Source organism: Balaenoptera acutorostrata, chromosome 20, assembly GCF_949987535.1.
Source record: "Balaenoptera acutorostrata chromosome 20, mBalAcu1.1, whole genome shotgun sequence".
NCBI lineage: Eukaryota > Metazoa > Chordata > Mammalia > Artiodactyla > Balaenopteridae > Balaenoptera > Balaenoptera acutorostrata.
Genome location: NC_080083.1, coordinates 38,549,057 through 38,561,979, shown reverse-complemented (window position 1 = coordinate 38,561,979; position 12,923 = coordinate 38,549,057). Strand labels below are relative to the sequence as shown.

The window sequence follows — 12,923 nt, the reverse complement described above, 5'->3', positions numbered from 1 at the left end:
CTTAAGGACCCACTGTGTGCTAAGCACACATATATCACAGCCCCGCTCTCAGAGCATTTGTGACATAATACAGCAGCCTAGCAGGGCTGTCCTCAGCCCAGCTGGCCCCTCTGGGAGAAATGGAGCCAGGAACCTTCTTGCAGGGGGTGAACCCTCTAGCCAGGCTGTGTGGCGCAGTGAGCAGAGCAAGGGCGGGTTTCCACCTTCACTCCCCCGTCGGCAGCCTCCTCTGTGCAGGACACAACCTGCACAGTCTCTGACCACAGCCTGTGCAGAGCTGCAAGAGATATGAGTAGGAGATATTGGGAAAGCCTAGGAAAGGAGCCAACTAATTCTTGCTGGAGTCAGAAAAGAGACAGAGAAACTCTACTGGGGGTGATCATTAAGCAGACCTTTAAAGATGAGTGGGAGTTCACCAGGTAGAAAAGGAAGTCTAGGCAGAGGCAACAGCTGAGGACAAAGCATAGAAGCAGGGAAACTTGTCCTGTCTGGGAGCAGGTGGTGAAGCTGTCTGGGGGCAGGAAATGGGCAGACTAGGAAGGGGGGGCACGGCCTTCTCCTGCCCCCACCTCTGTGCCAGCACAGAGCAAACTGAACACAGCTTATCTGCCAACCAGAGGTCTCCTTTCCTAGAGACTGTGAGATGCTGTAGGACAGGGACAGGGACAGTGTCTTATTCATCTTCTGTGGCCCAGTGCCTCACCCAGTGTCAATAATAGTAACAGGAATGATAGTTAATGGGTATTAAATATTTATCATCATGTACTGTACTAAGTGCTCCACGTGCATTATCCCATTTCATCCTCAACTTTGGAAATAAGTGCTATTAATAATCTCATTTTACTGATGAGGATTCCAAGGTTTAGAAAGGTTAAGTAACATGCCTAAGTTCACATAGCTATTTAGTGGGGGAGCTAGGAATGGAATTCAGGGCTCTCTGACCACAGGACCCTTGTTCTACACTAACAGATGGACAGATGGATGGATGGGAGACAGGGAGGAACTAAGTGGAGAAGCGCCCTGAATGCCATGCCAGGGAGCTTGAACTTTACGCCACGGGCAGTGGGGAGACACTGGAAGGTTGTAAGCAGGGAGAGATAGGTCAGGTTAGGGCTTTGAAAAGATCCCAGCAGTGGGAAGATATTTTAGAGCTGATGACACTTGAGCAGGAGGCCATTTTTCTGGCAAATCCCAATTCCTGCCTGTGAGGAGCCTTATTTCTTTAGGTATTGCCTTACCTCTTAGGGCAAGACGTGTGCTACCATGTTCACACGAGGACTACTGATGGCGGGGAATGCGGAGGACGGGGTGCAGTGACCGGAAGGGGAGACTAGTCGTAGAATACTAAGCTCTGGGGAGAGGCCTCTCTTACCGGGCAAGGGAGAAGCCAGGCAGTTCCCCCTTCCCATTTCCAAGACGACGCGGCCCGGCTCGGGGCTTCCAGTCAGGAAGCTGGAAGCACCAGGCCCCACACACTGCTCCGTTGTGCACCTGCCTCCCGAGGGGAATGCAGCCAACGGTGAGGCGGTGTTGCAACAGAGATCAACTGCTGGGGGGCGGCAGTGGAGGAGACCTGGTCCCTTCTCTGGGCAGCTCGTGGTATCATTGGCTTTTCCAGCTGGCGGGGGTGGGAGGGAGTCACAGGAAATGGCCCGGGGGCCAGATAAGCTGAAGGAGGAAGCCGAGTAGCTGGGAGGACAGAACAGGTGGAGTTTCCCCCACCTGCCGAGAGGAGCCAGAGAGAGAGGACGGAGCCTGCTAGTGACGGTCTGTGGACTGAGAGGGGCTCCCCGAGGGTCCCAGGACAGAGCAGTGCTCACCATGCTGCTCTGCCTCACCCTGCTTCTCCTGATGGGGCTGTCTGCTTGCACTGTGGCAGGTGACAAGGAACTGGCACTTGATGCTGAAGCTGGGTCCTGGGTGACCGTGACCCTGGAGGTAGGTACCTTTGGGGAGAAGCAGGGGATGGATGATACATGGTGGAGGGGGCAGAAGATCCCCTTTACGGCTGCCAGGAGAGCAGGCTGTACACTGCAAGGCAGGGTGTCTGCCTCCCCTCTCTGGGCAGGTTCAAGGTCATGGCCCCTGGTCTGGCAGACCTCCAAAGAGGCACATGCATATGGAAGCAACAGTGTGTGTGTGTGCATGCGTGCACTCACGCTTCATTTAACAAACACTTATTTAACATATACTATGTTCCTGGCACTGTCCTAAATGCTTCATAAATATTAACCCATGTAATCCTCATATCAGCCAGTGGGGAAGGTATCATTACTATCCCCATTTCACAGATAAGGAAACTAAGGCACAGAAAGGTCAAGTAGTTTCTCCAAGGTTATGCAGCTTCAAAAGCACAACTGTACCGGGACTTCCCTGGTGGCACAGTGGTTAAGAATCTGCCTGCCAATTCAGTGGACACGGGTTCGAGCCCTGGTCCAGAAAGATCCCACATGCCACGGAGCCACTAAGCCCATGCGCCGCAACTACTGAGTCTGCGTTCTAGAGCCCGTGAGCCACAACTCCTGAGCCTACGTGCCACAACTCCTGAAGCCCGCACGCCTAGAGCCCGTGCTCCACAACAAGAGAAGCCACCGCAATGAGAAGCCCACGCACTGCAACGAAGTATAGCCCCCGCTCACCGCAACTAGAGAAAGCCACACGCAGCAACAAAGACCCAATGCAGCCAAAAATAAATAAATAAATAAATAAATTTTTTTTTTAAAAGGCACAACTGTACACCTTGTCCAAGGTCTGATTCTGTGTATTTGTGCCTCAGAGGACACTGTCCAGCATTTCCTTTCAAGGGGGTCAGCTTGGGGTGGGATCACTGTTTTGTCTCACATGTAGAAACTCTTATTTCCTGACAAGTACTGGTTTGATTGCCAGTCTCTCCTACTAAACTGACCTGAGTGCTGTCACTGGGAATAAATCTCAAAGTTAGAGACACAGCATCTGCGCCCCACCCTGTCTGGTCAGGGAGACAAAGATCTTGACCTCGGGGAGTTCCAATCAGACAGGGGAGCAAGGCCAGTGGATCAGAGACAAACAGGCTCAGTGCTCAGGGAAGGCCTCCAGGAGGGCAGATGGGACTGGGCTGGGCCTGGCTCCTCCAAGTCCTGGGACGGTGAGGACACTGGGGCCACAGGACGAGCCATCGAATAACAGCCGTTCCTGGTGGGTTTCCTTCATGGCAGGTTTCCTTCCTGGTTTGTCTGAATGTGGAAGTGTGTACCATTGAGAAGACAGCAGGCTGGAGAGACCCAGGTTCAAGTCTCAGCTTCTCCACTGACTCTGTGCGAACTGGGGAAGGTCACATCAGTTTCCTCACTTGTAAAATGGGGGCGGGGGAAGAAGATGATCCCCAAGGTTTTTTTTCCAGCTTTGACATGGAGTCTGTGCCCAGGCCCAGGGAAGCTGTGTGGTGGTGGCCTCTCTACATGGCCACGTGGGAGACATCATCATCAACTTCAACTAGTACTGCTGGGCACCTGCAAGCACCTCACCCTGCAGCTGGGGCTAATGCTTCTTCTCTGCTCACTCTCATTTAACATCCCTCTGCTTCCCGAGACACAGGGCTTGGGATACAGGAACCATTAATCCAAGTGAGGTGATGGGAGGAACGGTGCCTCTGTCAGGGATGATCCGACCGCCTCCCTAGCTCTCAGGTCTCCCGGCCTGCAGTTAGCCCTGGAGCTGGGGATTTGGGTTAAATGGATAAGGAGGGCTTCCGGTGAGGGCAAGAGTCCTTCCTGAGTAAAAGATGCCTCCTAAAGGCCTCCCAGAAACCCAGTGGGTGGGAGAAAGGTGAGTCTCATTTAATTCATAAAAAGCCATTCTCTCCAGCCTGCATTTGAAGACTGCCTTTTACGAAGGCAAAGTGCTTTTCATAAGATTTTCAGAAATGGGTCCAAAGACACTTTTCCGGTTCCTGGCCAGGCTAGGCAACTCCAGGCCAAGACAGCGGCCCCAGGCATTGATGTCCTGGGGAGGAGACAGATTGGAAGTGACTGAATTCGTCAAAAGCTCAGAAAACAATTCACTCCTGATCCCAAAAGTTGGGATGAACTGTGAGAAGCGAAGGGGTCTCCACTGCACCCCAGCCAGGTCCCTGCTGGTCCCCGAGGCTCCAGTTCTGCCCCTGGGGAAACTGGGAATGGAAGAGCAAGTCCCTGACCCAACCCCAGCTGCCAGGCTCCTGGCAGGTGGCTTGTGTTACTCTAGGGCTCTGTTCACCTGTCTCAGCCTTCCTGGAAAAGGAGACCCCATCCTCTTCCCTATTCCCAGACTACCAGAGAAAGGGCCTTTCATTCAGCATCCTGTATCCCACACATGCTGAGCTCCTGTGTGTACCAGGCACTGTGCCAGGTACTGGGGATACAGAGATGTGAAGACGGTCTAATGAACGTCACCCACTGTCATTCTCTCCACTAGCGAGCATCTCTCCCTCTCAGCAGAGCTAAGCAGGGCCTTCATCAGAGGCTGCAGTTAAGGCCAGAGAAGGAGAGGACTTTGGCCAAGGTCACAAAGGTTAATGGAGGAATGAGAACTTAAATCTATAGTCCTTGGTCCAGAACTTTCACCCCATCAGCTCAAGGATGAAGATGTCTTTGCCCAGGGGAGTGGCCTCCACCCCAGGCCACATGCCATGATCCTCACGGGAGACCCAGGTTCTAGGGCAGGATAAATCCAGGACACTGGTGGTAGTGCCGGGGGAAGAGAGGAAAATAGGAGTTAGAGAGGGGGTTGGAGGGGAAGCAGTCTCATCTCGCCAACTGGGTGCCCACCCCAAGTTCATCAGCTGCCCCCTCCTTGTCTATATTGGAGACATTTCCCAAGATGGAGCAGAACCTGTGCTCTGGAGTCAGACTTCCTGAGTGGCTCTACTGGCTCTACTGGCTCTACCACTTCCTGTGTGACCTTGAACAAGTCACTTAACCTCCAAAAGTCTCAGTTTCCCTACCTGTAAAACAGGGATAAACCACAGTCCCTACTTCATATGGTTGTTGTGAAGAGTAAATGAGATTATGACCGGAGTGTTTGAGCTTTGAGCCAGATGACATGGGTTTGAGTTCTGGATTCATCTCACATCCTTGCTGGTAATTGCTCTGTGCTTCAGTGTTTCCATCTGTAAAATGGTGACAGTAGTAGTACTTACTTCATGTGGTTTTGGTGAGGATTAAGTGAATTAATATATGCAAGTGCTTAGGAACATGGTAAAATGTTAGCTATTAATTATTATTATTATTATTTACAGTATTGTGTAAAATGTGCAAAAGAGCTCAGTGCCAGCACAGAGCTCGTGTTATTGAGATTGTTATTGCTCAGGCTGTCTCCTTGCCCCAACTCTAAGGAACTCTCTGCTTCTTCAGGAAGATGTTGTCCCCAGCATTCAGCCCCAGCTCTGGGAAGTGAAGAGGGGCAAAGCGAGCCAGTTCTTTGGACTGATGGGGAAGCAGATGGAAGGTGAGTGACAAAAGTGAGCGGGTGCCCAGTGAGGAGGTCTTCTGGGTGGGTTCTGTTACACCAAACAGAGACCCTAGCTTACAGCAGCTCTTACTCCAGTCCAGTAGGGGTCGCTCACGTGATGGGATGGGATAGAGTGTCCATGTCAATTATCATCCAAACCAGGAAACTTCAGAGAGTGGTAATTATGCCAGGCAACAGGTGCAAACCAGGGCTGTCTCCAGCATCCGGGGAGTGCAGTCACCCTAAGGGTGGGGACAAATGCTTTGCATCCTGCTGGTGCCCTTCCTTCAATACAATGGATGACTGTGGAGAGAGGTGGTGGTGCTCAAGATCAGCCTCTAGATGTGAGTAAAGGCATGGACTAAGCTTTCTAGTTGATTCTGTTTGGCTCAAATAGAATTATTAAAATGAACCTATGTTCCCTGAGGGCACGCTTGACGCGTGATTCATGTCCCGGGGGGACAAGGAGAAAACAGTCGGAACGGAGAGCCGTTTTCTTTTTCTTATTGCCAATATTGTATATTTTTTAAAGTAGTGTTGGTGAGGATATGAAAGAACTGGCACTTTGGGCTTCCCTGGTGGCGCAGTGGTTAAGAATCCACCTGCCAATGCAGGGGACACGGGTTCGAGCCCTGGCCCGGGAAGATCCCACATGCCACGGAGCAGCTAAGCCCGTGTGCCACAACTACTGAAGCCCGCGCTCCTAGAGCCCGTGCTCCGCAACAAGAGAAGCCACCGCAATGAGAAGCCCGCGCACTGCAACGAAGAGTAGCCCCCGCTTGCCGCAAGTACAGAAAGCCTGCGCACAGCAACAAAGACCCAACGCAGCCAAAAATAAATAAATAAATTTATATTTAAAAAAAATATATATATATATATATTGGGCACATCCATACCCTTTATGGCCATTAAAATGGATGAGGCAGATCTGTGGAAAGATAAAGATCTCCAAGATATTGGTTAAGTGGAGAAAGCAAGTTATATAACAATATGTAAGATAGGAGTTTACCTGTTTAAAAAGAAACACTACATACTTACACAGATATATATATGAAAACATAGGGAGAGTTCCAGAAGGATAAATATCAAACTGTCTACAGTGTTTATGCCTAGGATAGGAAGTGGAGGTGAGGGAGAGAGTTAAGAGGGACTTTTACTACACTATCCTCTACATTACCATTTTATAGTGGGCATTTATTCAGAGACAGCTTTTTTATTCTTTTCTTTTTTTTGTGGAGGGGGGAGGCGTGCCACATGGCATGGGATCAACCAGGGCTCAAACCCGTGCCTGCTGTAGTGGAAGCACAAGAGTCTTAACTACTGGACCACCAGGGAAGTCCCCAGAGACTGCTTTTGTAATTTAAAAAATGCATATAAAAATAGAGAAAACCGGGCTTCCCTGGTGGCGCAGTGGTTGAGAATCTGCCTGCTAATGCAGGAGACACGGGTTCGAGCCCTGGTCTGGGAAGATCCCACATGCCACGGAGCAGCTGGGCCCGTGAGCCACAGCTGCTGAGCCTGCGCGTCTGGAGCCTGTGCCCCGCAACGGGAGGGGCCGCGATAGTGAAAGGCCCGCGCACCGCGATGAAGAGCGGTCCCCGCACCGCGATGAAGAGTGGCCCCCACTTGCCGCAACTAGAGAAAGCCCTCGCACGAACCGAAGACCCAGCACAGCCAAAAATAAATAAATAAATAAATAAATAAAAAATTTAAAAAAAAAAAAAAAAATAGAGAAAACCTTCCCAGTACCTCCACACACACACACACACACACACAAATGGAGGAAATCAACTTGTGAGCAAACACTTTTGGCCTCAGTTTCCTCCTCTACAAAATGAGTTTTGGACTGGGCCATTTCAGAGCTCTCTTCCAGATCCAGCAACCCATGAGGAAGCAGGGGAAGGGATTATAAGAGAAATATTTACTGACAAATTCCCTGGCGGTCCAGTGGTTAGGACTCCGTGCTCCCACTTCAGGGGGCACAGGTTTGATCCCTGGTCGGGGAACTAAGATCCTGCGTGCTGCTTGGCGCGGCCAAAAAAAAGAAAAAATTTTATTGAACACTGTGTTCACATGTGATTAAATCTCACAATATCCCCTTTACCACCAGCAGGGAAGCTAAAGCTCAGATAGGCTATATACTTTCCCAAGGATGCCCAGCTGGTGCGGGGCGCAATGACGCCAAAGTATGCGCGCTTCCTACTACCCCACACTGCCTCCTACCCAGAGTGTACCTTGTGTGGCCCAGCCACACGAGGACAACAGGGAGTGACTGGAGTTCCACTGAAGACCCACCAAAGGTGCGGGATCCCAAAGAGCCATGAGCCCTTTCACCTCACTGGGCCCCCAGGGAAGCGGTGCAGCCCTCATTCCTTCTCTCTCTTTCCCCCAGGAATACCTCCCATCCAGCCAGAGAGAACAGGTAAGTGTTGTCCAGACCGTCCCCCAGCATGCTCCCTGGGGAGAACCGAGTTGTCCAGGGAGGCGGGAGAGATGCTCTGGCCAGGGCGCACCAGGCTGGCATTGTGGAGGACCGGGGCAGCATGGTTTGGCCGCATGCTCCCTGATTGTTTCCTTAGAGAGGTGGTCTGTGCATACCTGGGGAGTAGCTGCAGGGATATGGAAAAGATGGGGATGAATCTAGTTCTGCCAAAGGTCCAAAATTACCTTGGGTCTAAAGCCTGGAGTTGGAGAAACTAATCAATCCAGAAGGACCTTAAAAGTGAAAAGCTGTCCTTTTGGTGAAAAGGGAAAAACAATATCAAAAGAAAACAAACCAACCTTTACCCACCACCCTTCAGTGCTCTCAGGAGCAAACCTAACGCCCTAAGACTCACCACATCCTCCCGGGCGCCCTCACTGACAGGACTCCTAGCTCCTCTCCTTCCCTGCCTGCCTGCTTTACCCAGAGCTTGTCTCCATAGCCTGCGCACGGTGCCCTCCTTGGCACACTGCCTTGTACTGTTCTGCTGGGTCACATGGCTGGTGTCCCCAGAGCGGGAACTACCCCACAGACAGGTAGAGGTCTGCCATCTCCTCTGTCCCCACAGTTTCTATTAGAGGTGCCCACGAGGTGTTTGTGGAAGGAAGGGGAGAAGGGAGGGAGAATGGAGGAGAAAGAGGAAGGAATCAGTGAATGAATGAACCTCAGCTCCTAGGTTGATTGAGAAATGACTCCATTCATGAGGCCCCAGCTCTGGCCCTGTCTTTCTTGGTTCCCAAGACAGCCTTCCTCCGCTGCACTCTCTCTTTCTCTTCTCTATCTCCTCTCTTCACCACCAGGGTATCAGCGAGGACCAGTAGTCCAGGGCCACCTGGGCAGGGGAGGACCATCTACAGAAGGTAGATGAGAGCTTCTACTGGGTTGCAAGGACATGAGAAAGTGACCAGACACTTTGCTGCCAGTCTCCACGGTGGGGGCCAGGCAGCTGGCCAGACAGAACACGCTCCCCACAAGCTATTAGCAGAGGCCCCATGGAAGAGAGCAGTCGAGGTGCAGGGAGATCTTGATCCCTTTGATGATCCAGGCCTGTAACAGCTGTAGCCCTGAAGCTGCACCCTCTCCACCCCCAACACACCCATGCACAGTCTGCTCCCCCCTCTCAGGGCCAGCTGAAGCTACAGAGTAGTGTGTGGTTTTTCAGACCCTGGAACATCCCCCTTATTCCCTTACTAATCGTTGTTAGAAAGTCTTAAGGTATTTTCTGTCTTCAACAATTATAAATAAAGGCAAATCGCCCTGGGAGGGGTAACACCCTAAGTAGTTATCAGCTAACGCCTTCTGGCAGGGGCCACAACCCCAAAGGGGTTCAAGGGGACGCTCAATAAATGAACAGGCATGAAAGTAGATAAGTGAATCGAGCTGGGGAAGGATCCATAGCTCAAGCCAGTCAGCTCAAGAGGAAGGGCAGGGGGTGTCGCAGCTGATCAAAGACTCCAAGCTCAAGTCTGCTTTCCTAATCCTGACCTCTCCCCCCAGAGCTGCAGACCTGTGGACCCCTCTCTAGCTTCCCTGATACCTGCTCCTTCCAACATAGGATCTTGGGAATAAAGATGTCAGGGAATAAAGATGGGAAAGTCCTCTATATTCCAAGAGTTTTTCCTAAGTGTTTGAGCCATTCCACTTGAAGGGCCATGGAAGTCAACCCAACCCAATGCCAATATGGAAATGAATGTCCCTCCATGCAGAGTGTCAGCAGGAGCCTTAGAAATCATTTTTCAGGGATGGAAACAATTTGCCCAAAGTCACACACTGAACTGATAACAGAGCCAGTACTAAACACTGTGTCGCCTGCTCCCTAGGCCAGGGCACTTCCCGTGGCCCCAGGAGGGCCTTTGGAATTTTGAGTGGTGGATTACCACTCCCTTTCTTTAGAGAGGATTAGTGAGGGTTGGCTCGTCCATGCTCTGGAGGCGTTTATGGTTGAAAAATGGAAGCTATGCCAGATGAACCTGTAATTTGCTTTAGATATCTGCAGCTGGAGAAACGCGAGTTAGGGATGCGGAGGGCCTTGGGTGGATGACTAGGGAAGGCCTCCGAGGGTGGAGGAGGCAGACCAGTCTCCCCTAACCACCGGCCACGTGCAGCACTCTTCGCAGGCCGAGAGGATGAGGACCACTGGTCAGAGTGAGAGCCCCCGCCACGTGCTTCCCAGAGGATGAAACCCTTCTCCCTACCTGGACGTGACAGCCAACCAGCCCACCTCCGTGTCTCCTGTGCTCATCGCCGGCATGTCCCTCCCACCAGGCCCTCACTGAACTCACGGGGGCTCCTCCCAGGACTCTCGGTCTCAAGCAGCAGTCGTGCATAAGTGCACTGTTGTCACCACTGTGAGCTAGTGACCCTGCCCGCACCCCCCCTCACTTGGACCTCACTGCACAGCAGGATGAGTCTCCCCCGCTCCTCTATCTCCTGTGCCCAGAACACAGCAGGGGCTCAATAAACCAATGAACAGTGGATGGTTTCTTCTCCGGTGCAGGGCAGAGGGCAGGGATGGCCTGGGCTCTGCACCCTGCCCAGTGGCCTGGCATGTCAGCAGTTGGGAGACCTTTTCCAGAGTCGTAAAGGGAAATACTAAACAGTCGTGCTCCCCACCCGAGGTGGGAAAACAGGCTTGGGACACAGGTAAAGGTGACAGCCCCCGCCTGAAAGCAGACACCCACATCCTACCCACCATCATAACCTCAAGGAGAATTGGGTCCCAGGTCCTTCATCAATTCTTGTGTATGAGGTGGCCCATCAATGGACTGCTCTGCTTTGGGGACACAGGCAGCTAGTCAGGCTCCCAGCACTGGGAAGAGCTCTAGAGGAAGGAAACAGGTCCCACCTCAGGGAGCCGCCACCGCCCCTCCACTTCTGATGGGGAGACCATTGTCCTGCCCCAGTGGTTCATAGGCAGGTGGGACACAAAGGACCCCAGGATGCTTAGAAAGAGCTAGAATGAAATCCTAGGGGCCAAACCTAGGTAATAAGCATAAAGGTGAACAAAAGACTGCGCTGGGAGTTGTGTGGGTTCAGCGGTAAAGGGCGATTCATTAATTCACTGGGCTGCATAACATTCAGCTTCTCTGTGTCTCTCTTTCCAAAAAGAAAATGGGTTAGGGGCTTGGGGGGTGCCTGATTCTTTGGGGGTGGGGTGGTTAGGCTGTTTAAAAGGAGGGGAAGAAGGCATTGGTGGAGAGGCCAGGCCCTTCATCTGGGTGCCAGGGAAGGTTTTAGTGACAGCAGAGGCCCTGAGAGGGCAGATGGTCTGCACAACCAGTAAGAGTCTTCTGTTTGACCTGTAGTGAAATAGTCTCCATCTCAAGACTGACTGTTCATCATGAGGCGTCTCTCTTCCTCATTCTCACACCTTACCCGTGTCCAGAAATATGGGAGTAGGGGGCGATGCAAGCCTTCTCCTGACAGCAGGCCTCCCAGGGTCCAGCACCTGCCCCAAAAAAAGTCCAGCTCACACTCCAAAGGAAAATTAGCTCTTACTGGAAGGAGCGGCACACACATCCAGAGATGGGAGAAATTGTTGGTGGCCATCTCTGGAGGTGATCTAACACACCTTTTTTGTGAGATAAGGGTATAGGTTCCTAAAAACTTTGGAACTGATTAAACATAAGGCGAGTGGTTTCCAGAAACAAATACCCAGTTGAGAAAGACTGACTTCTTGGAATGGACATGACTTATCAAGGATAAAGGTGTTTACATCTCACATAGAACATCTGGGAGGAGCAATGGAGCCAAAGTTGTGCAACAGCACAGGTTATTTTCTCCACTCTTGGGCACAAATAAACAACCCCCCAAACCCCAAAATGGTAGCAGCATGACCTGCATCTACACATATTGCACAAGACGGAAAAGACAAACTGATATTCCAGCAAGGGGCATTTTTCACCACTGGGCAGTCTTTTTTTTTTCTTCTTAGTGACATTCATTGGCATTTTGTTGAAGATACCACAAAGGAAGTGGGCAATTAAACTGCCCACATCAGCAGGAGACAGTCTGGAAGAGACAGTCATACAAGTTCATAGCAGAAAGTGCTGGAGCAAACCCAGAGGTCCAATTATACAATTCCATATCAACGAATAGCAAAAAGTAGTTTCTAGAATTCCTAGCATACATCATATATATTTAGCAAAAGAGTTTTCACCTTATTCTATGAACATGCAAAACCCTGTATAGCACTGTGTATATATGCACACCTGTGAGGATCCTAACGCTGAGCCAGCGAGCCAGGCCTTCTCCCTCTGTCATCACTGTACCTCACTTAACGGGACCTGTCTGTCATCCTACACAAAGAACTAGTCGTGGGCTGGGAGTGACGGCAGGTAGGTGGGGTTCTTGCCTTTTCACTGGAGCTTTCTCAAACCAGGGTTTCTTATTTATTAACCCCAGTTCAGGAATGGACTTCAAAGGCTCAATTTCCTGAACTGTAGACAAATGTGTGCATATTTGCATTTATGTACATTTTTAAAAAAAGACTTGATGCTTTGATTAGATTCTCAAAAGGTCAGAAGGAAAGTAAAAAGGGTAAGGATCACTGAGAGCTACACTGCTTGATCCTAGCACCTTTCATACAAACTATGCTTCTTCAATGTTTGGCATAACAATCGCTCTTCAAAGGAGGAAAAGGCAGCCATGTTTATGACTACAGTTACTAATATACATTCAAAAAGCTGCTTTTCGTTGGTTTCATATTCCAGAAGGAATGTGTGCTGTAAGCAAGCTGTGGTATTTTTCTATACTGGCTTCACATGAACTCCATTAGAGGCCATTCCTAACCCCAGCGAGGCAACCTGCCCAGAACTACAGGGACAAACCAAAGCTGAGGACATGTCAAAAGCATCATCTTCCCTATAAAGGGCGCACCATATTCTTAAAAGTTACTGAATATGACTCACTGTTCCCCCTGTGAGAAATGGGAAAGCAGGCACAGAGGCATCAGATGACTCACAATAGCGTTGTC

At 50.8% G+C, this 12,923-nt stretch overlaps 1 protein-coding gene across 1 annotated transcript; it reads left to right on the top strand.

Annotated features, from left to right (window-relative positions):
* Positions 1-1,821: 1,821 nt before the first annotated feature.
* TAC4 (tachykinin precursor 4) lies at positions 1,822-5,471 on the top strand. Its single transcript, XM_028165018.1, has 2 exons — positions 1,822-1,920; positions 5,370-5,471. Exons 1-2 carry the CDS (start codon positions 1,822-1,824, stop codon positions 5,469-5,471), a joined length of 201 nt encoding a protein of 66 aa, XP_028020819.1.
* Positions 5,472-12,923: the final 7,452 nt, after the last annotated feature.